The sequence below is a fragment of the Catharus ustulatus genome, chromosome 23 (genome assembly GCF_009819885.2).
Source record: "Catharus ustulatus isolate bCatUst1 chromosome 23, bCatUst1.pri.v2, whole genome shotgun sequence".
NCBI classification, from domain to species: domain Eukaryota; kingdom Metazoa; phylum Chordata; class Aves; order Passeriformes; family Turdidae; genus Catharus; species Catharus ustulatus.
This window is the reverse complement of record NC_046243.1, coordinates 2,232,912-2,260,045: the sequence shown is the minus strand read 5'-3', so window position 1 is coordinate 2,260,045 and position 27,134 is coordinate 2,232,912. Positions and strand designations below refer to the sequence as shown.

General features: G+C 48.2%; 1 protein-coding gene across 2 annotated transcripts; it reads left to right on the top strand.

Annotated features, from left to right (window-relative positions):
- The first annotated feature begins 1,441 nt into the window (after nt 1-1,441).
- On the top strand, nt 1,442-26,620 carry ACLY (ATP citrate lyase). Of its 2 annotated transcripts, XM_033078870.1 has the most exons (29): nt 1,442-1,533; nt 6,813-6,982; nt 8,326-8,448; nt 9,367-9,429; nt 9,685-9,875; nt 10,784-10,863; nt 11,309-11,439; nt 12,731-12,849; nt 13,324-13,460; nt 13,849-13,910; nt 14,082-14,199; nt 14,320-14,474; nt 15,142-15,232; nt 15,629-15,658; nt 17,262-17,403; nt 19,135-19,303; nt 19,761-19,865; nt 20,077-20,273; nt 20,411-20,492; nt 20,830-20,940; nt 21,449-21,576; nt 21,758-21,851; nt 22,087-22,241; nt 22,574-22,724; nt 23,206-23,349; nt 23,532-23,645; nt 24,574-24,656; nt 25,572-25,648; nt 25,805-26,620. In XM_033078870.1, exons 2-29 carry the CDS (start codon nt 6,824-6,826, stop codon nt 25,897-25,899), a joined length of 3,306 nt encoding a protein of 1,101 aa, XP_032934761.1. In that variant the 5' UTR covers nt 1,442-1,533; nt 6,813-6,823; the 3' UTR covers nt 25,900-26,620. The 2 variants fall into 2 exon arrangements, with proteins under 2 accessions (XP_032934761.1, XP_032934762.1); XM_033078871.2 differs by lacking the exon at nt 15,629-15,658.
- The last annotated feature ends 514 nt before the right edge of the window (nt 26,621-27,134 follow it).

The window sequence follows — 27,134 nt, the reverse complement described above, 5'->3', positions numbered from 1 at the left end:
CCGACTCGACTCGACTCCGTGGGGTTCTGTTCTTCCACCCGCGTTCCCGGAGCCCTGCACGGCCGGGACGGGTGGGAGCGCGGCCGCTCCGTACAGCCTCGGTGCCTCGGCGGCTGCCGAGCACCGGGCAGAACCGGTTCCTCTGCCCCAGCGGGCAATGGCCTGTGTGTTCCGCAGGGGCAACACGAGGGCAGCCACCGCCTCCCTACTACAGTCGGTTATTGAGTGCTGGTTTGGTACTCGCCGCTGGCCCCGGTACCGGTTTCAGCGCTGAGGGGTCTAATCCTGGCCAAATAAATGACGAACGGCAAACGCTGGTTCACTCCCATCAGCGCTCCAGCCCTGACTTTATTTTGGCGCTGGGTCAGACCCTGCGCCAAGATCTGTGCTTGAAACACTTTGTTCCTGCCAAGTGACTCAGAGTAAGGGCGGGGGGAGGGCATTAGTCCCGCTCGGAACCGGTGACATTTAATGTCACCACGAGTCAGACGAGCAGTGCCCGGCTCCGGACCCCGCTGCCCGGGGCCTGGCCGCGGTCCAGCTCCGCTCCACGGGGCGGGAGGCGGGGTGCGGGTCACGCCAGGGTAGGGAGACACGCACTGCCGAGCTCCGGAGTGGGCGGCCGGGCGGACACACCCCGTCCCCAGGGAGCCGGGCAGGACATGTCAGGCAGATTAAGCGTTCGGTAACTTTTTGCAGGGAGATTTTCCCCTCGCTGGCACAGCAGGGTATATAACACGCCGTGCCCAGCGAGGTGGGCAGTAACTCTGTGTTCGTGAGGGCTGTCGCAGGTCTGTGCCCAGCCCGGTGACATTGTCCTGGGGACACCACAGCCCCTGCCATTGCCTGTTCACCGCGCCGGGTGCTTCTCCAGCGCCGATGATGAGCGCGTTGCTCACAGGCTGGGAATACCAGGGAAAAAGTGAGTGTGCGCTGGGTATTCCTAGGAAGCAGGAGAGCCGTGGCGGCTGCCTTGAGAGGCTGGTGAGGAAACGGAGCAGACAGGATGCAGCGGGCTCGTCCCCCTGCCCCGCTCCCGTTGGCCGCGTTGGTGTGGCACCCGGCTCTGGCAATCCCGCCACTCCCCGTGGGCACCACCGGGCACCGCCCGCAGTCACAGCACGCCCGTGGGAGGTTTCTCAGCGCATGTCCCGGCGCTGGGGAAGGAGCCGCGTTCCCGCCGCCGGTACCGTTGGGCGGTGGGCCTGATGACGTCATCGTGGCGGGTGACGTCAACGGCGGCGAGTCTGGCGTGGGGGTCACGGCCGCGGGCGCCGGGGAGGGCGGGGCGAGGGTCACGGAACTACGACTCCCACAAGGCTACGCGGCCGCACCCCACCGGCGGCGGCCAATGGGAGCGCGGCGGGCGCTCAGGCAACGCGCACGTGGCGGCGGCGGCGGCCAATCAGCGGCGGCGGCGGCCGTAGCCCGATGGGCCGGGGAGGCCGCGCTCCGCGAACAAAAGGCGGCGGCGGCGGCGTGAGCGGGGCCGAGCGGCAGCGGAGCGGGCGGGAGCGGCCGAGCGGGGCCCAGGTGAGTGCTGAGGCGGCTGCAGCGCCGAGCTCTGCCCGGCACGTGGCGGGGCCTCGCGCGGCCCCTCTGCCGGCGCTGCCGCGGCGCCCACGCGTCTGGGGCGGGAGCCGCGCTGGTTCTGGCCGGGCCCGGCCCCGATAGCTCGCGGCGGGGTGGGCGAGCCCCGGGAGCGGCCCGCGGGTGTGCCGGCAGCAGCGGCAGTCCCGGTGCGGAGCGGAGCCCCTCGCTCCCGCCGGCCCGGCCGCCCTGACCTTGCGGGCGCCGCCACCGGGGTCTCCCCTCAGCGGTGCCGGTGCCCGCTCGGGTCCCGGTGACCGGGGCGGATTTGGGGCACGGACACTGTGAGGCGGTCACAGCGCAGAGATTACCGGGGAGCTGCGAAGGGGGTCTGGCTTTACGCGTTTTTCACCCCTGCTCCAAGGGGGCCTTGGCCTCCCCTGTCGTGAGGGAAATCTTTTCGTGGCCATCCTGGAGGAGCAGCCCCGGTCGGGATCACGCTGTTCCCATATGAGCAGCAGCGTGCACTGCCCATATGTCGCTCCCTTCCCGGGACACTTGGCTGTGTTCCAGCTCTCCTGTTTGCTGCTCGCAAACATCTCCTGTTTGTCTTGCTGCTTTCGAAATTCTCATCCTGTTATACAGACTCTCCCTTCTCTGTGTTAAACAGTTTGTTCTCTGCAGGCTGAAAACTGAGGTGCACCCTGACTATCCTGTTTGTAGCTGTCTGTGCTCTTTCTGATCCCAGACTGGGTTTGGAGCTCACATCAGCTCTGTGCTCCAGTGCTGTTACCTGAGCCCTGTTGGGTGTCCTGCATATGAGATTCTGCAGCTCTCTCCAGGTATCAGGGCTCTTCCCACGGTTCCAGCGCTGCCTGAAGTGGTTCCCAAACAAGAACAGCTACAGTTGGAAGTCCTGCCCAGCCATGGTCACCCTTTACTGCTGTACACTGTGCAAGTGATTTAAGGAATAAGCTTATTAAGGAGCCTCAAGGCTGCAGAAGACGATGATCTTTAATGACAGGATTCCCAAATTCCCATCTTGTAGCACTGGGTGCCCACCAGCTGGGGAGCCTGTCTGCTGCTCTCTGTTAGCCACATGTAACCAGTCCATGGTCCATGCTGCTGTGTTTTTCTGAGATTCCATGTGTGCAGGGAGCCTCCCCCAGAGCTGGGCATGCAGCACCTGTTTGCATCACCCCACAGAGCATTTCCCAACTGCAGCTGTGGGACCATGACCTCGCCTTGGCTGCGGCACTGAGCCCTCGCCATCCTCTGATGAAACACACGGGTTTGCCAGGTGGGAGCTGATGTAACTTTTCACGCTGCCATGGGCTGAAAATACTGGCTTAGCTTGAAATGTGTTAATAAATGACCCAGAATGGAGGGGAGAGGCTGCTCTATGGTGTGGGCTTGTTGACACAATTCTTGGGAGAGTGGGCGTCAAGTCTTCACTGGAGAGGGAGTCCTTTCCTCCTGCTCTGAAGTGTCCTTCAGGCATGATTGGAACCAATCTGGATCTGAGAGAATTCCATGTGTGAGACAAATTGGTGAAGCTGAGTTACACCTTTTCTTCTGGTTAGAAGAAAAACAAACTAAATCAGTGTCTATAATAGTTTTTCTCCCCTTGCAGAGCAGACAGTGTTGCACTGAGCAGTGCCACATCATTGATCTTCTGGGAGTTAGGGGGACTTTATCTGAGTTCTGTGTCAGGAATGTCTCCCTATTTCTCCATCTGTGTTTCCTTTGGATCTGTTGCATGCACCCTTCAGCTGCTTGCAGATATATTAGTGCAGATGTATCACTTGTGTCACACCAAAAACAACATCCAGCTCGAGGGCTCTTGCCTGCCTTGCCACCATCCCACTGATTTTCTCTGTCAATACATTCAGGAAATTTTCCCCAAGCGTCAACTTCTTTGGCAGGTGATGTTTTGAGGGAATAAGTCCTGCTGAGCTCCTGAAAATATGAACTAATCCATGTCTCTTACTTGCTCTGGACTTGCTAGCAAAGGCTGGAATCCAACTGTTTTTGAATTGGTGGGTATGGGTGATGAGAAAACAGTCTCTGAGGTGTTGCAGGGAATCCTTTTGTGTTGGAGCCTCACTAAATGAGCACAGATCATTCATGGAAATCTGTGGCACTTGTGCTGCTGACATGGATCTGCCCTTGTGTGTGGTGGGTGCAAGGTCTGGACCCTGAAGTGCTGAGAAAATTGCAGGTCAGTCTTGGCTAATGAATGCTGAACAGAGCAGGGGAAGAGAAAATGTTGTTATCCCACAGCTTGGGCAGAGAAAATGACATTTTTCCTGTGTTTATTTTCAGAGGTGCAGCCACTGCTCTCCCCAGCACCAGTCAGCGCTGCAGGTGCTAAACATGACTGAAAATAAGATTATTCTGACAGATGAGAGTTTGAACCTGTCTCATTCCTGAGAAACTGGGGAGATTTGGTTCCTCTGCCTCTGTAGTGACATGAGGCTGAGCTCCTGCTTGGTGTTAGCAGAACAGATGCAGTGAGTTAATGGACCTGCTCTGGTCGTGTCTCCCTGGTTGTCAAGGGACCTGCACAAGCACACACAGCCAGGAATTGCTGATGCCCTATGGATTATTTTCCTGCTGATCTCTTAGCTTAACAGTTCAGCAGACTGAAGCAATTGCTTTGTGTTCCCTGTCCCACGAGAAAGGCAGGGTTAGAAAGGCAGTGGAAAAACTGAGTGAGGGGTGTGATTAAAGACTTGCTAATGTTTAGGAAACGTGAAACTCAGGCAGATAAGGTCAGAATAACTCCATCCCTGCTGTTCTGTTGCCATGACACAAGGATGTTATTTTTTTTTGTAAGAATTCTGTAGTTTCCTTTCTTTACCCCAATAGTGTTATTGCAAAAATGAGATGATGAAGTTGTGAGGGAAACCAGGGGAACAGCAGAATGGAACAGCATAAAAAAGACCAGGAATGGTTCTGAGAGAGGAACAACTCTGCTTTGTGTCCCTCAGGTTTAAGGAATGCCATGTATGTCACTTGTTCCCACTGAGGTTTTTTTTTAATGGGACCATTCTTATTAAGACCTGAGGGTCCAGTGTCCTGCAATTGCAGAATATTCATTGGCATAACCAGCATCAGCCTGAGCAGTTTAATTTGTAATTGTGCACTGAAGTCCTGCAGTGCTGTTCAGAGGCTCTGTGACACCCTGGAGAAATGACAAACACTTAGGTTTCCTAAAGAAATATGTTTGCCATTTTCTTTTACCCATCTGCTTCTGCAGTGAGCTGTGATGCAGTTTCTTTGGGACAGGCCCTGAGCAGATTGTGGAGTTGATGGATTTCAAAGGGGTTTGAAGCATGAATATTACAGCTCCCTTCCAGGCAGAACAAATGGTGGCTGCAGGTATTGTGGGGGCAGGATTTGCAGTGGAAAGTTTTAGGCTCTGCAGTAGAGATGAGCTGTGTGTGTGCAGCAGTGGTGTGGTGTCTGTGTGTGCCTGCAGAACCATTCTGGGCTGTGGGTTTGGGGTTTGGTGTCCTCTGGCTGCTCACAAGAGCTCCTCTCTTGTCAGGCCACCTTGGCTGGGCTAACAAACTAACAGGGCTGTTTCAGTAGGCAACAGTAGGGGCAAGTGTTCCTGGTGACAGGAGTGGGGGTTGAGTCTGGTGAAGGGTGGGGTGCTGCAGAAACATTGCCTGACCCTCTTTGGAAATGGGATTAAATTGGAAGCTGTGTTTAGGTTTTACATCAGAACTCTCTGAACGTGACTCTGCTGTTCTTTGTCTTTTGCCCTTGCTGTAGCTTTGCCTTTGTGATTTTTAACCCTGGAACTGCATTTGAAAAGATGGCAGTGGCAAAGTTGACTGCTGGTCCTTAAGTGTAGTTTTCAGCTTTCAGTAATAGCACTTAGTCTGACCTGTTTGGTTTTGGAACCTGTTTTGCCTTTGGTTTTTTGCCTCTTACTATGGAATGAGAGTTGGGATGGACCAACCTCCTTCCTTCTGCTATAGGGAGAAAAGTTCTTTATTTCTAATTATGACTAGTTAATCTCTGCCTGGTCTGTGTTTGCTCATAGGATGAATAGCCCAGCTGATCACTAATGGTTATTACCCAGAGGGCACACAAGAAATAACTGGAATTTGTTAACTGTTTCCCTCTGTGGGTCTGAAGTGGGGTATGTGTGTTGTGAGTCCTGGTGCTCAGATAGAATCTGAACTCCTCTTTTCTTGTGTTGGTGCCCCTCTGCTTTGCAGCTCCCCCAGAATCCATCCCAAGGGTGCTTTTGCTTCCTGCCACACTGGCTGTGCTTGGGGAACAGTGACATGACCCCAGCCACTCAAAATGCAGGAGGAGCTGCTGCTTGAGCCTCCCTGTCAGCAGTCTGACCCTCCAGACATCCCAAACCTGCTGGCTGATCACAGCACTCAGTTCTGATGTGTCACACATACAGACAGGGTTACTGGGATGAAGTATTCTTTTAAATAAGCATTTATGACAGCTAAAAAAAATGTACCTTTGACACCTATAACTTTTTTTGCTGCATATCAAAAAGAATAGTTATATTCTTGAGGTCAGAAATCACTTGCCTGCATCACTTTGGAATATACTCGAAAAGAGAAGACAATCATCTATAGGAAAGGAACTGAATCAGGAGTTTTTCTTAAAAAAAAAAAAAAACCTAAAACCAAAACAAACTGTCTAACCTTAATCTTTGTTGTTGCCTTGAGCATCTTATGCTGTCAGATGTAAAGCTCTTTCCAAGAAACCTGGTTCTGAAACAAGAAAAAACAATGATGTAAACCTATTCTAGTTTTGGTAATCCTGGCAGTGTTTTCTTTTCCCATTAGAAAAGGGATGGGGATTACTGATGTGCCCAGAGTATGGCTTGGCTGGGAATATGGAATGCCTTAGAGAAGTGAAAATGCATCAGAAAAAGGGGTGGGTGGGTTACAGCAGGAGCAATCCTGGGGTGCTGCAGCATTGGAGAGAGCTGGCACTGCCCTGGATGTGAGGGATGCTCCAAGCTCTGGGATTGGGAAAGGCTTGGTGGAGGCTGGGACAAGCTGCAGGGATTCTGCCTTTCTCTGCAGAGAGAATGAAAATAGTGTGCATGGCAGGGGAATGGTGTAGAGGTTTCAAGCAACATGAGTAGTTCTTGCTCATCAGGAGTTTTATGATTTTATGTGTAATGGGGACACTTTGGTTTCCTTTGGGTTTGTGTTGAGCTGAGTGATGTGGCTTTCTTGACCAGAACAGAGCTCTGTTCCTGATGGATTTTTGGGTTTTTTTTCCTCATCCAGACTAGGTAGCCATGTCAGCCAAAGCCATCTCTGAGCAGACAGGGAAGGAGTTCTTGTACAAGTACATCTGCACGTCCTCTGCCATCCAGAACCGCTTCAAGTATGCCCGGGTCACCCCAGCCACGGACTGGGCACGGCTCACCCAGGACCACCCTTGGCTCCTGAGCGAGGTAAGGACAGGGACAGCAGGGTCTGGGACAGGGACAGCAGGGTCTGGGACAGGGACAGCAGGATCTGCCTTCCTGGAGCACCTGAGCACTGCCCCACATCCTCCTGAAGGACCTGCTGCTGCTGCTCTGCCACAGTCACTCCCAACTGTGATGAAGAAACAAGCCCTGCTTCAAGGCTCAGTATCACCTCATAAGGGACTGATTATTCCTTTAAGACTGAAATACAGGAGCAGAGATAGCTGTGAACCAGTTGCTCATAACTGCACAGAAAGTAAAGGAGGTTGATTCAGACAGATGTCAGTCCATGTTCTCAAGGCCTTGCTCCCTGAAATCAAGGAGTACTCTCTCTGTCTGACTTTAATATAAAATTAGGACACTGCTTAGTTTTCTTGAATATAAGCAAAATGTCAGGGAAAACTTCATTTTTTTAAATATTTTTTTTCAGAGCAAAATCATTTATCTCTCTGTCTCATATCCTCACACTTTCTGTAGAGAAAACATATCCAGAGCTCTTTTTATTAGCTGTCCAAGCTGGCTCCTTTCCAGTGGTTAATTATATTAAATCATTGGCTGGAGACCATGAATGTCTCATAGTCCTTGACTTGACTGATTGATAGAAACCCTGCACTAATTAGATGTTCCATACTCAAGTGCCTGAATGAATTGCAGGAAGAGACCAGCAGTGCTTCTAAAAGCCTTGCAAGAAGCCAGAAGGGAGCAAGGATGCTCTTGGCCTTTAAGGGAGGTTCTGTAAAGCTGGAAAGGGCTTCAGGGTCCTGTACTGCAGCACAGTGTGTTCTGACTCTTCAAGTTACTGAACTTCCAGGATGTATCAGTGGTGCTGGAGAATGTCACCCAGTTCTAGTTTGGTTTTATAAAAAGATATTTGCAAGGTGGAGATGTGTGTAACCCAGGAGCAGCTGTTCATGGGTATCTTACAAAGAGCCATGGTCAGTTGGCTGAGGTGTGCATGACCCTGGCCCTAGCCAGTCTCATAAGCAAAGTGTAGTGACAGCAGGAGCTTTTAAAATTATTTTTTGTGAGCAACTCTGTGTCTGTCATGACTTTTATTGGGTTTTTTCATCAAAAACAGATGAACAAGCTGTCACCTCAACCTCTGATGTCTGCTCACAGCTGGGTAGAAACAAAGTACAGTGTAAAAAAACCCCAACCTGCAGGCATGTTGTACCAGGAGCCAGATTTGCCAAGATTAAAGGAATTTTACAAGGACCTTTGCTGTGCAGGCCTGATTTAAGTTTTTATTTCACTATTTGCAGAGACTCACTCAACCAAAGTCACTTTCTAATTCTTATTCCTTTAAATCTCCTGCCCAACCTTTGCAGCGTTTAGTGGTGAAGCCAGATCAGCTCATTAAGAGACGTGGGAAGCTTGGACTGGTCGGGATTAACCTGACTCTGGATCAGGTGAAGGCTTGGCTCAAGCAGCGCCTGGGTCAGGAAACCACGGTGAGTGCTCTGCTTTTGTTCCCAGGACTGTACAAGAGCTGTAAAACCACTGCTCCTCTGCAGCCAGCCTGTGTGTTTTGGCTGATGATTGAGTGTTACTTCAGGCCCTTATTTTAACTCAGTGCTGCTGTGTAATATTTATTTTCCTGGGAATGACAGTGCAGTGCTAATGATAATGAAGTGCCTGCCATCCCTGCTGCTGTGTGCTGGGAGCTGATGGAGTTGTGCTGCCTCAAGGAATTTATGCCTTTGGCCCTGCTGGGATTGATTTGCTGCTGGCTCTGACTCTGAGTTGGCGCAGCAAGAATTGGGAAGCAGCAGGAACAGCATTCTAAGTCATCAACCATATCTAAAGCAAGGACTGGGCCACAGACTTGGGACCACCTCAGGAGCAGGGAGTATCCCCCAGTGTCTCTTGGATTTGGATAACAGGAAAGTGCCTACACAGAACAGTTCCTGCACCCATAAGAAGAGGCTGAAGGATTGTCTTGCTCTTCTGTGCTCCCTGAGACCATTTCAGGGTGAACACTACTCTGAGGTTCCTGCTCCTGCCACTAGCTCAGGAATTCCTCACTTCTGAATTTTCCACTGGTCCAAGAGCAGCTCAAGCCCTTGTGTCTCACTGTGCTGAGCAGGGCCCAGTGCCAGTGCTGCCTCTGAGAGGAGAGGAGCTGTCCTGGTGTAATTCTGATATCCCTCTATCCTGTTAGGAATGGGAAAGGTGACCGATTCTTGTAACCAGATATCCTGGGATGACACTGCTGAATGCTGTGCTAGAGAGGGAGAGGTGCCCCAGGAGGCACAGTGGAGAGGGAGCAATTTCAGAGCAGTGCTGATTAATTCTCAGAGCTTTCCTTATGCTGTCACAAATGTGCTGGACAAGTGATTATGGGTGTTTATCTTGTTTTCTGTCCCCAGATTGCTAATGCAAAGGGAATCCTAAAGAACTTTCTGATTGAGCCCTTCGTCCCTCACCAACAGGTTAGTACACATTAAAGCAGGCTTTTAAATCTCTTTGGACTTGCATGCTTATCTGGATTGCACAGTGGAGAAGGCAGAAGTTTGGGAGTGTGCTGTTGAGCTGACAGTGTTGCTGCACACCCCTGGACAGTGTCAGGGCCACTCCAGCACTGTTGCTCCTTGGGATGCTCAACACTGGGCTCAGCTGCCCCAATCCCAGCACAAAAGCTTCTCTGGGGGTCACTGATAAATGCTTATCCCTGCTCTGTGGTGCAGGAGGAAGAGTTCTATGTGTGCATCTACGCTGCCCGTGAGGGAGACTATGTGCTCTTCCACCACGAAGGGGGTGTGGATGTGGGAGATGTGGATGCCAAAGCTCAGAAGCTGCTCGTGGCAGTGGATGAGAAGATCAATGAATCTGATGTGAAGAAGCATCTCCTGCAGCATGCTCCAGCTAACAAGAAGGAGTAAGTAGAGATGCAGTTCTGGGTAGGACCAGCCATGCAGCTGCTGCTCTCTTATCTCAGTGCCACATCTCTCTATTTTTTTCACCCTGCCCTTCTTGCTGCTCTCCAGAATATGCCATGCATCCTGAATCCAAGCTCTCTGACCTTATCTCAGCTGCCTGTAAAACCCAAAAATAAGGCTTCCTAGTGCTGAGCCTTTATTTGGCAGCAGCACTTGTCAGCCTGCTTAGGTCTCAACCTGAGACTGGAGACATGTACTGAATTCTGATCCTTTGTACCAGCATAGAATTTTCTTTTCTTTAGTGAAATGGTGATTAGCTGTGGCTGTGACTGCTAATTCAGAACTTCCCTCTCCCTTTCTCTGGCCTGATCTTCAAAGTTCTTCCTGTTCTTCCTTCTGCAGGCTTATCTGTGGATCTCAAGGCTTCTGCATCTCCCTCAATTAGATGCCCATACCTAGTTAGCCTAACATGAGTCATGATTTTTCCAAACATAGTGTAATCCTTGCTGACACTGTGCAGTACTGAAGGATGAAGGAGCCTGTCACTCCCAGTTCCCTGCAGCCTCCTCCCCATCACAGCTAACAAAGCTCAGATCTGACAAAGATTGGTATCAGCAGGGAGGCAACGATGTGCTTCTGTCTTGTGGGGAGATAAATCAGACTGCACAGCTCTGACAGTTGTGAGCAACTGTGTCCTCAGCAGAGTTTGGTGGGGGGTAATTAAGATGAGTCATCAAGGTCTTCCTTCCCTTGAGACATCCATCACCCAGAGAAGATGAATGAGAAAAAGAAATTGATGCAGAGTAGATTTGCAGATTGCCACTAATACCAGTGAACAGAGCAGGCTGTATTTAGATTTGGCTGCTTTTGTTAACTTGTGTTACCTTTTTTTTTTTTTTTTTAACAGCATCTTGGCCAGCTTCATCTGTGGCCTGTTCAACCTTTATGAAGATCTGTATTTTACATACCTCGAGATCAATCCATTAGGTAATGGATATTTTTTGGAGCAGAACTTTCTGTTCTGAAATATTGAAATGTGTTCTTATTCCTTCCTTTGGTTGTAATTCATAACAGCACCACGTGCCATGTGCAGAAGTACAAAGTGGCAGTGATGTCTTTGAGCTGTTCATTCAGCGAATTAAAAACAAGGAAATGAAAAATTCCCTTGAAGGGGATGTTAAGGCAGAATTGAAGAATGTTAATTTGCAGTGTTAGAGCAAAAACAGCCCCTGAGGCAGAGCCTGGACCATGGCCACAGTTAGTGGTTAATTCCTCAGGGAACTTGCTGGGGCTGGTTGATACTGCCCAGTGCTGGGGAAACAGCAGCCACCCAGCTTTTGCAATGATGCCTGTGTGGTACCAGATGTTGGAATAAATCTGTGATGTGTGTCTCTCTACAACCCAGAGCTAACTGTGCTGTTTTTCACTGCAGTGGTGACTAAGGATGGTGTTTACATCCTTGATTTGGCTGCGAAGATTGACGCCACAGCTGACTACATCTGCAAAGTGAAGTGGGGGGATGTGGAGTTCCCTCCTCCTTTTGGCAGGGAAGCTTACCCTGAGGCAAGTAACAGCTGGAATTCCTTCATTGTGTCCTGAATTCATCATTGCTGTTTCCAGTGGTTTTGTTGCTGTGTCTCAAGCACCTTGGCAGTGCTGTCCATGCTACCCTGTGCACAGGTAGCTGTAGTCCTAGAACTGCTCAGAACCACACTCTGAACTGCAGGTGCTTCCCAGCTCTGTTTGGTCAGTTCTTTAATTCAGAATTGACTAGTTTTAATACAGGCTGATATTTAACTTTCCTCAGCTGTGTGCCAGAGCTCTGTGGCCGTGCACAGCTTCCTTTTGTGGTTCCTGCCCACACTGCTCCTCTCAGCATCCCTGTGAGGCAGTGATTACTGAGAGCCCTGTGGGAGCTGATGTTCCCTCAGTGTTCCAGTGACAGTTCTGAGAGCAGAGCAGCAGCTGTGTGCAAATGCTGCATCCAGGTGTGAATCCAGAGGAAATAATCATCATTTCTGAAACTTTTAAGAAAGAAGTTAATGCACCTGTTTTTCCAAAATGTGAGAACAAGGTGAGGGCTGCAGGCAGCACTTTGTTGTAAAGCTAGTAGTGCCTGCTTCCTCCCCAAATTCCCTGGGTCTGTACTGCTGGATGCACAAGCACTGCTCCAGACACAGGTCCCAGCAGCTTCAGAGGCTGTTGGAAGTAGAGCTCTCTGCTTAATTATTCTGTTACTTATTTCAGAGGTCTGTTCTTCTCTCTCCAAAAAGATTTCTGTCCTGACTTTTTCATTTTAATGATTATAATTATGCTTCAGTTGGAAGGTTTTTGTACTGTGGCCAGGAAATCCATTTAGCTGTTCCTTTCCATGTAGCTTGCTGGATGCCAACACTCAACTCAATTTGCTCTTAAAAGGATTAGTTCAGGTTTTGTCTCTGAATCATCCCTCTCTGAGTCCCTGGGAAGGTTGTTATGGCAGAGTTTTTGCTGGGAATGTTAATGAGCTCTGATGAAGTGCTGCTCAGCAGCCTGGCACACTGGGCTGCAGGGGCATCACGCTGAGCCAAATTACAGCTCTCAGTGATTATGTTCCTGGCTCCAGCAGCACAGTGGTCACCATGGGTGAGATGATTTTTGGATTTCCTCAGGTCTCAGTCTCAGACTTTACAGGTCTGTTCAGTTTTTTGTGACTGGGATGGAGCTTGGTGTCTGTCCCTGACAAACGCTGTGTTTGTAGCTCTGCTGTCCCTTAGCTGATGAGGTGTGACTGCTCTGTGTGTCCCAATGAACCCTTGGGATGGAAAAGGCAGGTGCAGGAGGAAGCTGAGCTGCTGCTGCTCTCTCTCTGCAGGAAGCCTACATTGCTGACCTGGATGCCAAGAGTGGGGCCAGCCTGAAGCTTACGATCCTGAACCCCAAAGGCAGGATCTGGACCATGGTGGCTGGTGGTGGTGCTTCAGTGGTGTACAGGTAATTAAAGCAAGGATTTCAAGTGCTGGGGGAACCTAATTGCTAAAGCCTCTGGAAAGCAGACTGTCCTAAAGCCATTTTTCCTGTACTGTGACTTTTTGGGGTCTCTTCAGAATGAAGATGCTGTAAGATTTTTTTCACCAGACTATGGGGCATGGTGTCCCACAAGGCAGTTGATTTTGGAAGGGTTAGGGTAGGTAGTTTCTTGCAGAGATACAGTTCCTTTCTGATTTACAAAGAAACAAGCTGGCTGAAGGCTGTCCAGGATAACGTGATTGTTGTAGTGGTCACTGAGTTTGTACCTGGGGAGCATGACAAGATTAATTGTGACTGGCACCAAGAGGAGAGCAGCTTTGTTTTCAGCAGACAGCACTGTCCCTCTGTTAGGAGTCTTACTTCCCCAGGGATTTGGAACTTTAGGAACTTTATAGTGACTCAAATCTCTTAAATAACTGGGATTTTTTTTATTGTTAGTGACACCATTTGTGACCTGGGGGGTGTGAATGAACTGGCAAACTACGGGGAGTACTCAGGAGCCCCGAGTGAGCAGCAGACCTATGACTATGCCAAAACCATCCTCTCCCTCATGACCCGAGAGAAGCACCCAGAAGGTAAGGGAGGTGCTGCAATTCCAAAGCTGTGTCTGGCAGAAAAGCCTGGACAAATCTGGGCTGTTACTATGCTTAGCCTTGCCTGGCAGAGCTTTCAATGTACTGCTGCCTTCTGAAGGAATCAGGGGCGGATTTCTGTCAGCTCTTGCTTCAAAGAGAGGACTTGTGGTTTTCCATAGGACCTGAGAGATCCTTATCAAACATTCTTGCTTGGCACAAAGCTCTTATCTGCCAGGTTCTACTGAACTCAACTGCTTTAGGGTTTTTTTTTCCTATTAAACACAGCTGGTTACTCTGCAGCTTTGTTTCACTTTGTCCTTAACTGCTTCCAGATCTTGGCTTACTCTGCTCTTGAAATGGTTTTACTTATCTGTGTTTCTTCCCTCAGGGAAGATCCTGATTATTGGAGGCAGCATTGCAAACTTCACCAATGTAGCAGCCACCTTTAAGGTAAGTGACCAGTCTCAAACATCAACAAACACAGTTGTCAGCCCCCAGCCCTTCTTCCCAATTCCATGTTCAGCTGAGGCTCATAGTCCATCTCCTCCAGGAGTTTCTGAGATGATGGGACAGGGTAAATCTCTGGCTGCCTGGATCACCTGTCCTGTGTGTTTCTTTTAGGGCATTGTGAGAGCAATTAAGGATTACCAAGGCCCTCTGAAGGAGCATGAGGTGAGGATCTTTGTAAGAAGAGGAGGCCCGAACTACCAGGAAGGGCTGCGTGTCATGGGAGAAGTTGGTAAGGACCAAGCTTGTCCTTAAGTTTTGTTCTTGCATCTTGCTTCTTCCACCTGCTTTCTGCTGAGCTTTGGTAGAGCTTCCCCCTGAGGAGACTGACTGATTTTGTGTACTCCCACAGGGAAGACCACAGGGATCCCCATCCACGTGTTTGGCACAGAGACCCACATGACAGCGATCGTGGGCATGGCCCTGGGCCACCGGCCCATCCCCAACCAGCCTCCTGCTGCAGCCCACACTGCCAACTTCCTCCTCAACGCCAGTGGCAGCCCCTCGGTGAGCTCCTTCTCCTCTGTGCAATGGGATGTGGCTGAGGAGCCTCCTGGAGGCACCTGCCCCCATCCCCATGGGCTGGAAAAGCATTTTGGCTGCTAGTGTGTTGTAGTGTTGACAGAGATATGACCCTCTTGAGATTCATGTGACATGAGCCTCATTATTGTTCTGAACCCTCCTTAAACAGAGGGTTGGAATTTCCTGGGGATACCTGTGTGATTGGTTGCTGTCTTAAGACATCCATTTCCCTTAGGGTCCAATAGATGGGCTGGGATTCTCTGTGTTTGTTCCAATCCATCCTCCTATCACTCACACAAGTACCTGCCTGCTTACAGGCTGGTTGGGTTTCAGCCTGCAGCTTTAAACCAGCTGTAATATGCATGTGACATGTATTTTGTAGGAAGCTTTAGGAAAATAAATATGAATGTACTGGTGCAGTTTATCAGGAGAGGCCACCCCAGTGCCCATCTCACTCATACAGAAAAGCTGACAATGTGGCTGTTGAACCTGCTGGGTCATTCAGTTGTCTGTTGCGTGACTGAAATGATCCTACCTGAAAACTCATTTTCTTTGTAGTAGGCCAGTGTAGGAAAAGTGAGGCCACCTCCTCCTCTGTGCTCCAGGCCATACCTGGAGCACTGTCCCTCACTGACTTTTCTGAATCTTTCAGACTCCAGCACCAAGCAGAACTGCCTCCTTTTCTGAGTCCAAACCAGATGGTATTGCTCCAGCTAAGAAGGCAAAACCAACAGCACCTCTTGGTGAGTCCAGCTCTGGGAGTGCTGCTGGCAATGCTCTGCTGTTCCCAAAGGCAGGATGAGCATGAGATAAATGCTTTTTTTTTTGTGGATATAAAGGGAAACAATTTTGTGGTACCTGCCTATCTTTGTCTTGAGTGTAGTTAAGTGTTTTAGCAGCTCACTTGTGCCATGAGCTCATACAGAACAGAGTCAGAGTTGCCCTGTTTTGGGATGTTCAGGAACAGCACAAGAGGAAGTACAGAGAGAGGGCTCCAGTCTGCTTGTTTTTTAACAAGAGCAAACCCAAAAGCCCTGTGTGCTGTGGAGAGAACTGCTGCAGCACCTGAGTGCCTGGCCAGTGGGCTGGCAGCAGTCAGCTCTGTCATACCATTGCATGAGTGAATCTCTCTTTAACAGATTCAATCCCAGCCTCAAGACCTGGTTCAGGTAGGACCTGTGTGACCAGCTGAATGTGCCTGGCCTTGCTGGCAGCTGACTTTTTCCCTTCTTGGTTTTGTTGCTGTTTTTTCTCTCCAAAAATTTGCTGTGTTGTCTGGTCCTTTCCTCCTGCCCAACATGTTTAGCTGTTACCGTGTGAACTTATCTGGTTTTTCAAGGGCAGATCATATATGCCTCTGCACAAATGCTTCCTATTTCTGGGGGAGAGAGGGCCAGGTCTCAAACTTCATTTTTTCTTCCCTTCCCCCACACAGAGATGAGCCCGAGGCAAATGCTTCTGTTTGCTTCCCAAAAGGAGGAGTCACTAATTGTGACCAATAACTGGTATCTTGTTTCAAAGAGAAACAATGTAGTGCAGGGGCCCTGGTTATCAGGTTTGGAAAGTACAGAAAAGTCACAGATTAACTAAATGTTGCCTTAACTGTCCAGCAAAGTTAAAGCTTGTGCAGTGAAGTTATTTCGTAGGTACTTTTAAAACTAATGGGCTGTGTGCTGTGTGAGAATAAACTGCTGAACTGGGGGCGAAGTAGAGCTTCAGGTTACCTCCCTCACCATGAGGAGGGAGAGTAGAAGGGAAATTCCTGGATTGTTGTTGATGTGCTCTCAGACAAAAGTCATCACCTCTTTGGGTCTGCATTTTGGTGTTCATGAGAACACTTATGGTACCCCCTCCTTGCAGGCACCTGCAAGATAAACAGAATTTTCAGTTCCCTGCTGACAAGTCATGTTGCTGTGAATCTGAACTGTGAGTGTGTAGGGCTGGAGAGCAAGGACTGATATTTTTGTCCTGTTTAATCCCTAATGCTGTTTATCTTTGATCCAAGTCCAGAAAAAAAACCTCAGCAGTAACCCAAGATGCCATCAGCTCTGAGTTTTTACAAGTTTTAAAATTAATTCTGCCTGGAGTCAGAAGGAGGGACTCAATGTTGTGCTGTGACAAGTGGTGTGAATAGACTTTAGGCCAACAGTCCATCCTCACTGGCTGAACTGTTGCTTTTCCTGTGACTCTGTCCCATGAAGCCAAGTTTTGGGCCATATATAAGTTCTTGGAGCCATCAAGTTTGTGTTGGATTCTGATCATAAAAAAAAAAGAAAGGAAATTTTAAAAATAGCAGGAAACATACTTGGGTTTTCCTTCCTATCATTCTACTCTGGTGCCCTGACCAGCCTCCCAAGGCTCACTCAGGCTGTGGGCTACATGCAATAAATACATGAAATTCAAAATTCTCTTCAGTTTTGCATAAGAAAACTAGGAGAAATATGAAAGACCTGTGAGAAGAGAGGCAGAGGCAGTTTTTAGTTCTCTCCTATACCAGCTGCCTCCTGTGGTTCACTTGCCCATTTAGTGAACCCCAAAACCTGGCTGTTGTGTTCAGAATCCAGGGAAGGGGTTGCTGCTTCTTCCTTCATTTGGGCAGTGTGGCTACTCCATGCTGCAAACTGCAGTTTCCCTCCTGGGTTCAGTTTGAAGGGAGGGGAATACACTCATCCAGGAGCCTTTCAGCAGGCATTTGGCAAAGCTGCAGTTTGTGCTCTGCTCAGGTGTACAGTTTGAAGATGGTTTGGTTTTTTTCCCCCTCTCTCTGAGCAGGTAAAGCCACAGCTCTGTTCAGCCGCCACACCAAGGCCATTGTGTGGGGGATGCAGACCCGGGCTGTCCAAGGAATGCTGGATTTTGATTACATTTGCTCCCGGGATGAGCCCTCAGTGGCTGCCATGGTTTATCCCTTCACGTAAGTCACCTGTGACCGCATCGCTTTTCCATTTCCCTCCAACTCTTCTGTGGCCTTCCTCCTCTCTGTCTATGGTTCTTTATGGAGTTCTGCCCTGGTCTCCATCCCTGCTGGAACACCTTCTCCTCTGCTCCCTTCCACCCCTGGGTTGGCTTTGTAGGCTCCTTTCTTCAACCATTGATTTCAGGCTGCGCTGTTGAAACAGCTTAATGTTCACCACAGAGCTGAAGTTCCACTTCATGTGCTTTTAAAAAATGCACAAATTCTGTTCTTCACTCAGTAAGGCAGGTGTGAATACCTGGGCTTGCTTTTTAGCCCCCTGGCTCAGCAAAGGCAGGCAGGCTGTGTAAGGCTCATTTCCACTCACCTGCTGTTGGCTGTGTGCTTGTCTGAGACACCTTGCAGCAGGAATTACCCCTCCCAATATTACCCAGAATCATAACAGCTCTGCTAACAAACCAGAGCAGGTATATAGCCAAGCAAAATGTAAAAAACCAAAATCTTGTTCATATTCTTTCCAATAACAACAGTGGTTACTTAGCAGGCAGGAAGCCAGTGGATCCTTCAGTGGGATAGAGATTGCCCTCCTGGTGTTTACCTTCTTTTACTCATCCCAGCAAGGATGAGAGGTGCTATTGGGTGTGCATGAGCTGTTTTATTGTTCCTCCTCAGTGTGGGGGTCTCCCTGTGGCACAGAGCAAGCAGGGAGAAGGGAAACAGCAGCTGTTGTTCCAATACAGTGAGGTGAGAGCCCAGAGCCAGGCAGGAGCCTTGGTTCATTCCTGTGCTATTTACAGACATCCTGGAGAGCTGATGTCTAATCAACCTCTGTCCTGCAGAGAATTTCTCCTCTTGACAATTAAGACCTTGTACTGTTATTCTGCAGCTCTGATGGTAATGGCAGCTCTGTAATAACTTCTCAGCAAGTGCAAACCTTGGGGTACTGAGTGCAGGATCACCAATGTCTGTAGGTGAGTGGCAGCCTCTGGCAGTGCTGCACTTGATTAAGAAGGAAAAAGCAATAAGGATTGAAGTTTAAGGCTACCTGTAATTATTGAATTCTGCTTGACCTTTTGAAGGGAACCAGGCTGGCAAGACCTGGAATGTTCTGTCACGAATGTACTGGTAGGGGAGCACAGCCAGTATCCACACACTTAAATGACTGCCCAGTCAGACTTCACTCCAGTTCCAGAGCATCTACTGTGCATGATATATCAACAGTGAAACCTTCCCAGTGCTTCCCCTCCAGTGCCTGTGGATGGGCAGAGTCCCACTGCAGCAGGATTGGGAAGCTAACTGGCCCTCCCATTGCAGTCCTGGCTGTTCACCACAGATCCTGGTTTCCTGTTCCCCCAGTGCAGTGTTAGCACCAGCCCAGTGACACAGCTTTGCACACCTCTCATTCATTGCTCTTTCTGTGCCTCATTCTGTCTTCCAGCTTGGAGTAGAGTTAAGGCTCTGGTAACTTCACTGTGGGAGAGCTTATTCATCTTGCTGGATGCCTCTGTCCCCATTAGCCCGTCTCCTTCCATATGCTGCTCTGTCCTAATTCTCTGAAGAACCTTCTGCTGTCATATGGTCCCTCCCCAGACATGCTCACGTGCTCGTGAGTGTCTCAGTCAGTCTCGGGGCTGAGAATGGGGTTTGTAAACTCCTCTGTCTGCATGCACTGTGTCCCTTGGCCTTTCCAGCAGCCTCAAGGTCAGGGCTTTTCTGTCTTCTCTTCCACAGTGGTGACCACAGGCAGAAGTTCTACTGGGGCCACAAAGAAATCCTGATCCCAGTCTACAAGAACATGTCAGATGCCATGAGGAAGCACCCAGAGGTGGATGTTCTCATCAACTTTGCATCCCTGCGCTCTGCCTATGACAGCACTGTTGAAACCATGAATTATCCCCAGGTGAGTGCAGGATCCAGAAGTCCAAATGAAGAAGGAAGATCCTGTCAGCAGGGTACTGGTGTTTGTTAACCCATGATGGCATTAGCAAATTGTTTTGGTCTTCTGACTGAGCACGTAATCTTCAATTCTAACCTCTTACAGAATGTAAGGATGCTGGAGGTCCCTGTAAAATCCTAATGCTGGACTTGCAATTTGTTTAAGAGGAACTTGGTGCTTCTTGGTTAGCAGTAACTACTTCAGGCTGGCTCTAATACAGTGCTGCTCTGATGTGCAGGGGGGAGAACATTCCCTGAAAAGAGCATTGAGCCTGTTGTGAAGATCATGGCAGCCTGCAGATTCATGTGTTGGGCCTTCCTGGATGAGAGTGCACAGAGTGACCTCCCAAGAATGACCTCCCAGGGGCCTGACAAGGGGCTGCCCTGTGGAGTACCAATGGTTTTTTTTTCTCTTGCTGCAGATCCGCACCATTGCCATCATTGCCGAGGGCATTCCAGAGGCCCTGACACGAAAACTGATCAAGGCAGCTGATAAAAAGGGAGTCACCATCATTGGGCCTGCAACTGTACGTACTCATGGCCGCCTTCTCCTGTCTTACTTAACCTTCAGATCAGCTTGCTCTGATGGATGAAGTGTATCCACTTTGTTTTTAGTCACAGGAAGTGCATGCTAGTCTCTCATCTCAAAATCTTTGCCATCCTCCCTTCTCCTTACACAAATATTCCTCAGTTTTGTGATTTTAAGGGGCTTTACACCTTTCTATTATTCTTTTATAGGTTGGTGGGATCAAGCCAGGTTGCTTTAAAATAGGCAACACAGGAGGCATGCTGGATAACATCCTGGCATCGAAGCTGTACCGCCCTGGCAGCGTGGCCTACGTGTCCCGCTCGGGAGGGATGTCCAACGAGCTCAACAACATCATCTCCAGAACCACTGATGGGGTCTATGAGGGGGTGGCCATTGGAGGAGACAGGTATGAGTTGGCATCTTCAGCAGGCACTGCTTTTCAAGAATTGTTGGTAATTTAGAGAAGGAAGAACAGGTGTTAATTTTTCTTTCAGGAGAGTATATGAAATAAATTTCTACCATTTCCTCTGTATCTGCACACAGATATCCTGGTTCGACTTTTATGGATCATGTCTTGCGTTATCAGGATACTCCAGGAGTGAAGATGATTGTAGTGCTGGGGGAGGTGAGTGAGACCACTTCACTATCTGAGAAATACCTGTGTGTGGTTTTTGTTTTGGGAGCATCTGACCTGGTTGCAAAGATGCTAAATAGCAGCTACTTCTACTGTTCTTGAATATTCCAAATTTTATGTCTTGCTGCTTTTTTCAAGAAATTGAATGTATTCCACCGGCAAGCATGGTCTTCCCTGTTAAAACAAAAATAAAAGAAAAATCAGGAGGTTTTGTTCTGAGGCTTCAGCCATTGTTCTGTGAAAAAGGAAAAAAACTCCCAGCAATGTTTCTCTGTGTCTTGGATCTGGTTTTATCAAAAGTGCAGCTGGGAATCCTCTCTCTCTGCAGATTGGAGGCACAGAAGAGTACAAGATCTGCAGGGGCATTAAAGAAGGCCGGATCACCAAGCCAGTGGTGTGTTGGTGCATTGGTACCTGTGCCACCATGTTCTCCTCAGAGGTATGTACAAAAATGAGAGCAAAATGCATAAAAATATATCCACAACAGGAAGAATAACACAACTTCACTCATTGTACTACTGCCAGCTCTGGAAGGTTTGGGTACCTTTAATGTGCAAAAATTCATAAATATAAGTGATAAAGATATCTTGTGCTTCTGTAGTTCTGTCACAGGAAATTTCTAGGGGATTCTGCTTGTGAAGGGAACCCAAAGATCCCAGGGAAAAAAAAATAGTTGCTGTTTCTGGGGGGGGATGACAAAGATCTAAGTTAAGCAACTCTGAAGTTGGGGCAGTTCAGGGAGGCAGAACACGAATGAATGAGCCTGGAGGGATTCCAGATCAGAACATCCCTGTGATTGCCCTGCTGGCTCTGACTGCAACCAGGAGTTTTGGTAGCCCAGACAGATATGAGGCACTGGTGTTCCTAGCCAGGGCTCTATTCTGTTACACTTTCTGCAGGTAACAGTCCTTAACAGTCCTTAGTGCTCTCTCTTTTCCTGTTTGTAGGTGCAGTTTGGCCATGCAGGAGCTTGTGCCAACCAGGCCTCTGAAACTGCTGTAGCAAAGAACCAAGCCTTAAAGGAAGCTGGAGTGTTTGTTCCCCGGAGTTTTGACGAGCTGGGAGAGGTCATTCAGTAAGTCACACTCACAGGGCACGTCCAGCAGTGGACAAAAGCTGTCAGGGCACTGATTCTGGTTTGATAGGGAATATATTTCTGCTTAAGGATAGCAGTTTCAAGTGGTTGTGAGGTTTTAAGGTCACATTGCTTGGATCCCCTAGAAGGACCAAAGTTACTGAATGGATTCTCTCCCTAGGTCTGTGTACCAGGATCTTGTGGCCAAAAGAGTGATTGAACCAGCTGAGGAAGTGCCTCCTCCAACTGTGCCAATGGATTACTCCTGGGCAAGGGTGAGCTGTGCTGATTTACCAACTTCTAGGTTTCTTGAAATCACACATTGGCTGTGATTCTGGGGTTATACCTTGTGCTTTGTAGTGTTGTGAGCTGCTGACTGTGCTGGTTCTGGGCTGTGGAAGCTGCTCTGAGGGCAAGCCTGATGTGTTGCTGTTTGCCCCCTCTGCCCTGTGCAGCTCCTCTCTGCTGGTGTGGGTTGTTTAACATCCTGTCTTTACTCTGCCATTCCAGGAGCTGGGGCTGATTCGCAAACCAGCTTCCTTCATGACCAGCATCTGTGACGAGCGAGGACAGGAGCTGATCTATGCTGGGATGCCCATCACCGAGGTCTTCAAAGAGGAGATGGGAATTGGAGGGGTTCTAGGCCTGCTCTGGTTCCAGAGGAGGTGAGGCGGCTCTTGTGAAAGCTTCCAGATTCTTACTAATACTTTTAAGCAGAAAAAAGTAACTCCAGGATTTTTCTGTGAAGGTAGATTCACTGAATGCCATCTCTGTTCCCTCCATGACACCTTGTCAGCATTTTGAGTTGCATACAGTGTGTTTTAATCTTGGGATGAGCTTTTCCATGAGTCTTGTGGTGCATTGAGGAAATTTCTGCATTCTAGGCTTGATTTGCACTCTCTTACTACTTGTGTTGTCTCAACTCTGGAGAGGCTGGGGGCTTTTCAAGCACTTGCATTTGTGTTCTGTCCCTGACTGGTGTGGTGTCTGTGCCCAGGTTACCCAGGTATGCCTGCCAGTTCATTGAGATGTGCCTGATGGTGACAGCAGACCACGGGCCAGCCGTGTCCGGAGCCCACAACACCATTGTCTGTGCCAGGGCTGGCAAAGATCTGGTTTCCAGCCTCACTTCAGGCCTTCTTACTATTGTGAGTACCTGCTATTGAGGAGGTTTAGCTTTGTTACTCATTACTCCTCTGGGTTTTATTACTACTGATTTTTGGATTGGGTGCAGTCACAGACTGGTAGCGTCTGTCCACTCACACTTTGAATTTCACCTGTGATAGTTTGGTGCTCCCTGTTTCAAATCTGGTCCATTTTTCCAGTAAGCCAGACTAGTTTGTCTCCTTTGAGTCTAGAAATATTTTGTAGCAGCCAAATTGCTGTCAGTGTTGATTCTTTGGTTGCCTGAACTCTGATAGGAGTTACTAAAACAGACCCTGGATTGCATTTTCCCCCACACTGTCTCTAGCAGAGATGCACTGGCTCCAAATTAGCACTTGTGAGAGATAAGCAGCCCAACTCTGATGTCAGGAATGCAAGAGACCAGGAGGGGTGGATGGGGGAGATAATCTTGTGGAGATAATTGCAGAGTCCTTTGATGTAATTGCCTTTGTGTCCTGTACCCAGGGTGACCGGTTTGGGGGAGCACTTGATGCTGCAGCCAAAATGTTCAGCAAAGCTTTTGACAGTGGGATTATCCCCATGGAATTTGTGAATAAGATGAAGAAAGAAGGGAAGCTGATCATGGGCATTGGACACCGAGTGAAATCAGTAAGAAAAAACTACATTAGGACAAACTGGAGGGATTTTTAGGAATGGGTGGGGGAAAGCAAAAACAAAAGAAAGAAAACTGACACGTTTTAGAGGCAGCTATTGACTAAATTCTCCCAAATCTCAAAAGAGTTATCAGCAAGAGGCAACATCATTGACTGTAACATGCTCTGAACTTGCAGATAAACAACCCTGACATGAGAGTTCAGATTCTCAAGGACTACGTGAAGCAGCACTTCCCAGCTACTCCACTGCTGGACTACGCGCTTGAAGTAGAAAAAATCACAACTTCCAAGGTGAAAGGCGCCAGCACTGAACTGCTCTGGGTGCAGATTCTCATGGGAGGGAAAGTGGCTGGAGCTTAGCTGTATTTTTAGTGCAGTGCTTCTTAAATTGTTGCTGGGGATAGAGTTGAGGCCAAGCACAGCTGCAGTTTGGAAAGGCTGAAGGCATTTGGCTGCCAGGGGAATGCTGAACAAGCCAAACATCATCTGTGTGGCCACTGTCCACACTGGCACTGCTGGGGTAAATCTGAGGCTGTTGGCACATGTGCTGGCCCATGGCAGGGAACTCTGGGGGTTAATCCAAGGGACCCCTTGTTTGGTGTGGCTTTTCTTTTTGGTCCCTGGTGGTATTTACCAGGACCAGAGGGTGCTAATATTTAGCAGTCTCTCAGAAAGCTCACATTTAGCCAGCAGAGAAAGACCAGAGGCCTTACTTGATGAGTTCCACAAGAACTTTTATTTCATGCGAAAGATCAAGCAGGGATTCTCTCAGAACAAAGCCATATTTATAAGTTCAGGGGGGATTCAAACTACAACCAATAAAAGTTTATCCAAAGAACAGCATCCAATCTAAGTGAGAAGTTCTAAAGGTAAACTGGCCAATTACACAGACTAATTTCTAACCAATTCTCTTCCAAAGTGTTAGGAGAGTGACCAAATTCTTAAGGAATTTGGTCAACCTTGGTATCTAGGATACCTTATCTATTACAGCAAGTTCCAGGGGAAGATGGCTTTGGAGGAATTGTATCATCCACAGTTTGGAGTTGGTTTTCCAGCATTCCCATTGAGTGTAGCTCTTGCTCAGGCTGCTGAGCAGCCTCTCCATCACTGGGTTGGTGCATCCCCAGCTGCAGCAGCCCTCAAATCACCAGTGGAAGATGCCAGATAAACACAATTTTCACTGTTGACATCTTTATTGGGATGTGTTTATTTCCTACAGAAACCAAACCTTATCCTGAATGTAGATGGCTTTATTGGAGTGGCCTTTGTTGATGTGCTCAGGAATTGTGGTTCTTTCACACGGTGAGTGAGTGGGGGCTGTTCTTGGATCTTGGTCCTGTAAAGCTGCAGCTCCTGAGGGGGCAGAATTACATGGCACTGGGAAGGAAACATAGCCTGGCCTGGCTTTTGGGGGTAGGAAGCTGTCAGGGGAATTTGGGAAAAATGGGAATTTGGGTCCAGGAAAGGAAAATTTGGGATTGGAAAAGAAATTTGGGATTAAAAGGGGAATTTGGACCTAAAAAGGGAGAATTTGGGATTAAAAAAATTGAGATTTTAGTGCCCAGATGGGAAGATTTGGATCCAAAAATGGAAATTTGGGAGCAAAAAAGGAGAACTTTGACCTAAAGTTGGGAATTTGGGACTGAAAAAGGGAAATTTGGGTCCAAGAGGGGAAATCTGGTGCCAAAAGGGAGGAATTTGGACTAAAAAATGGAAATTTGGTTCCGAAAAGGAGATTTTGGGACCAAAAAAGGAGAATTTGGGTTTAAAAAGCAGAGATTTGGGACTAAAAATGGAAATTGAGGAGCTAAAAAAAGTGGATTTTGACCTAAAATGGGAAATTTGGGCCAAAAAATGGGAAATTTGAGTTGGAAAAGGGGAATTTGGGAGTAAAAAGGGAGAATTTTGGCCCAAAAAACGAGAAAATGGACCAAAAATGGGAATTTGGGTCCTGGAAGGGAGAGTTTGGGACTAAAAAAGGAGAATTTGAGATCAGAAAGGAAAATTTGGGTCCAAACAAGGAGAATTTTGACCTAAAAATGGGAAATTTGGGGATAAAAAAGAGAAATTCATCACTAAAAAGGAGAATTTGGGTCTAAAAAAGGGCTAGTGTGACTTCTGGCACTAGAGCAGGTGGCAGCCCCTCTGAGATTGATTCCTTAAATAGATGATTACCAGGAGTGTAAAATTTAAAATTTATTTTCCTTTGTTTTACAGGGAAGAAGCAGATGAATATATCGATATAGGAGCTCTCAATGGCATCTTTGTACTGGGCAGGAGTATGGGATTCATTGGTGAGTTTGCCACATCCTCCCTGCCCCTTCCTTCCCCAGGAACACCACACAAACCTGAAACCCAGGTGGGGGAGTCAATGCACTCCAGAAATCCAACCCCAGACAAAGTCTGAGAGGAGAAAACAATGATTTTGTAACAAACCACTCCTCTTTCAGGACACTACCTGGACCAGAAGAGGTTGAAGCAGGGTCTGTACCGTCACCCCTGGGATGACATTTCCTATGTCCTGCCAGAGCACATGACCATGTGAGGAGCTGGTGCTGCCTTGGAACACACCAGGACAGAATCCTGTCCAGGGGACAGCCACAGTGGGACTGTGATGTATAAAGATGATTATTGGGACAGATGTTGAGCTGCCTGGTCAGACTGTGCAAAATGACTGTTTTATAAGGATAGAAACTTACTCTAATAAAACCAAAACTTGTGCTATTCCCTCTCTTACCTGCTGTATTTAATACTGTCTCACACTCTTATTTTTTTTCTATTCTTATTTCATTTTGTTTCCAGAAGTGATTTAGGGTTTGGGGGGTAGAGTTTGGCTCGTAGGTATGCCTTACTGAACCTAACTCTGGTAACAAGCTGTACCTTTCCCATGAGAGGAATGTGCCTGTCATTCCCATAAGCCATTATTTGGAATTTTTTTGTTGTTGTTGTTTGTTTTTCAATTTGTTTACCATGTTCTTCTCCTTGGTCTGATTGTACCTGAATCCTGGGACCACTGCTGATGTATAACCAATGTTACTCAAGCTGGTGTAGTAATTTGAAGTGTAAAGTTGTAACATACTGCTGTGAAAACTGTGAAATCCCTGTATTCCAGTGTCTGTATTTATGCAAACACCCTCTCCTTTCCTCTGCTCTGTGCCCTGTCACTCATGTAATCTGCAGCTGCAAAAATATCTCAGTAATAATTTCAGTGTCCTCCTCGTCTGTGTATTGTAACCAAATGCAAATAAATACACATTACTAATTTATTATTTTTCCTTGTGTGGCTTCTAGAAGTTGTCCCTAAACAGTGTCTAAAGTAGATGTGTGACAAGTTGTCATTTAACAAAATAACAACCTTCAAAGTGATTACTCCTCAGGGTAAAAAAAGGGGAGAAATAGAAATCAACCTCCATACAGACTTCACTCTTCCACTGTCAGTGTAGGTCAAAAAGCTAAAATTTAGTAGAGGACACAAACTAGCTATGATTTGTATAGCATTATCTTAGAGCTAGGGCAGTGCACTGTGTGTATAGCAAACATGAAATCTCTACTTTTAACTTATTGCAGTGTGAGTTAGAACCCTGTGGCCCAGGGAGGGAGGGAATTCCACATTGCTCAGGTGGAACCTGGGAGGGCACGGGGCAGAAGAAGAAAAGTAAGAGAACTGCCTGAGGCTCCGAGGGGCGTGGGGCCCGGGTCTGCTCCGTGGCATCTCCACGGGGAGGTGGAGGGGATGTGAGGGCCCGGGGCTCCGGGCTGAGGGGATGGAGAATCCGGGGC

Bases quoted from the DNA above. Each gene is read 5' to 3' on its own strand.
- ACLY (XM_033078870.1), top strand. From the start codon at position 6,824: ATGTCAGCCAAAGCCATCTCTGAGCAGACAGGGAAGGAGTTCTTGTAC. The intron at 14,200-14,319 runs GTAAGGACCAAG...GTACTCCCACAG, and splicing joins GCGTGTCATGGGAGAAGTTG to GGAAGACCACAGGGATCCCC. The intron at 23,646-24,573 runs GTGAAAGGCGCC...TATTTCCTACAG, and splicing joins AAAAAATCACAACTTCCAAG to AAACCAAACCTTATCCTGAA.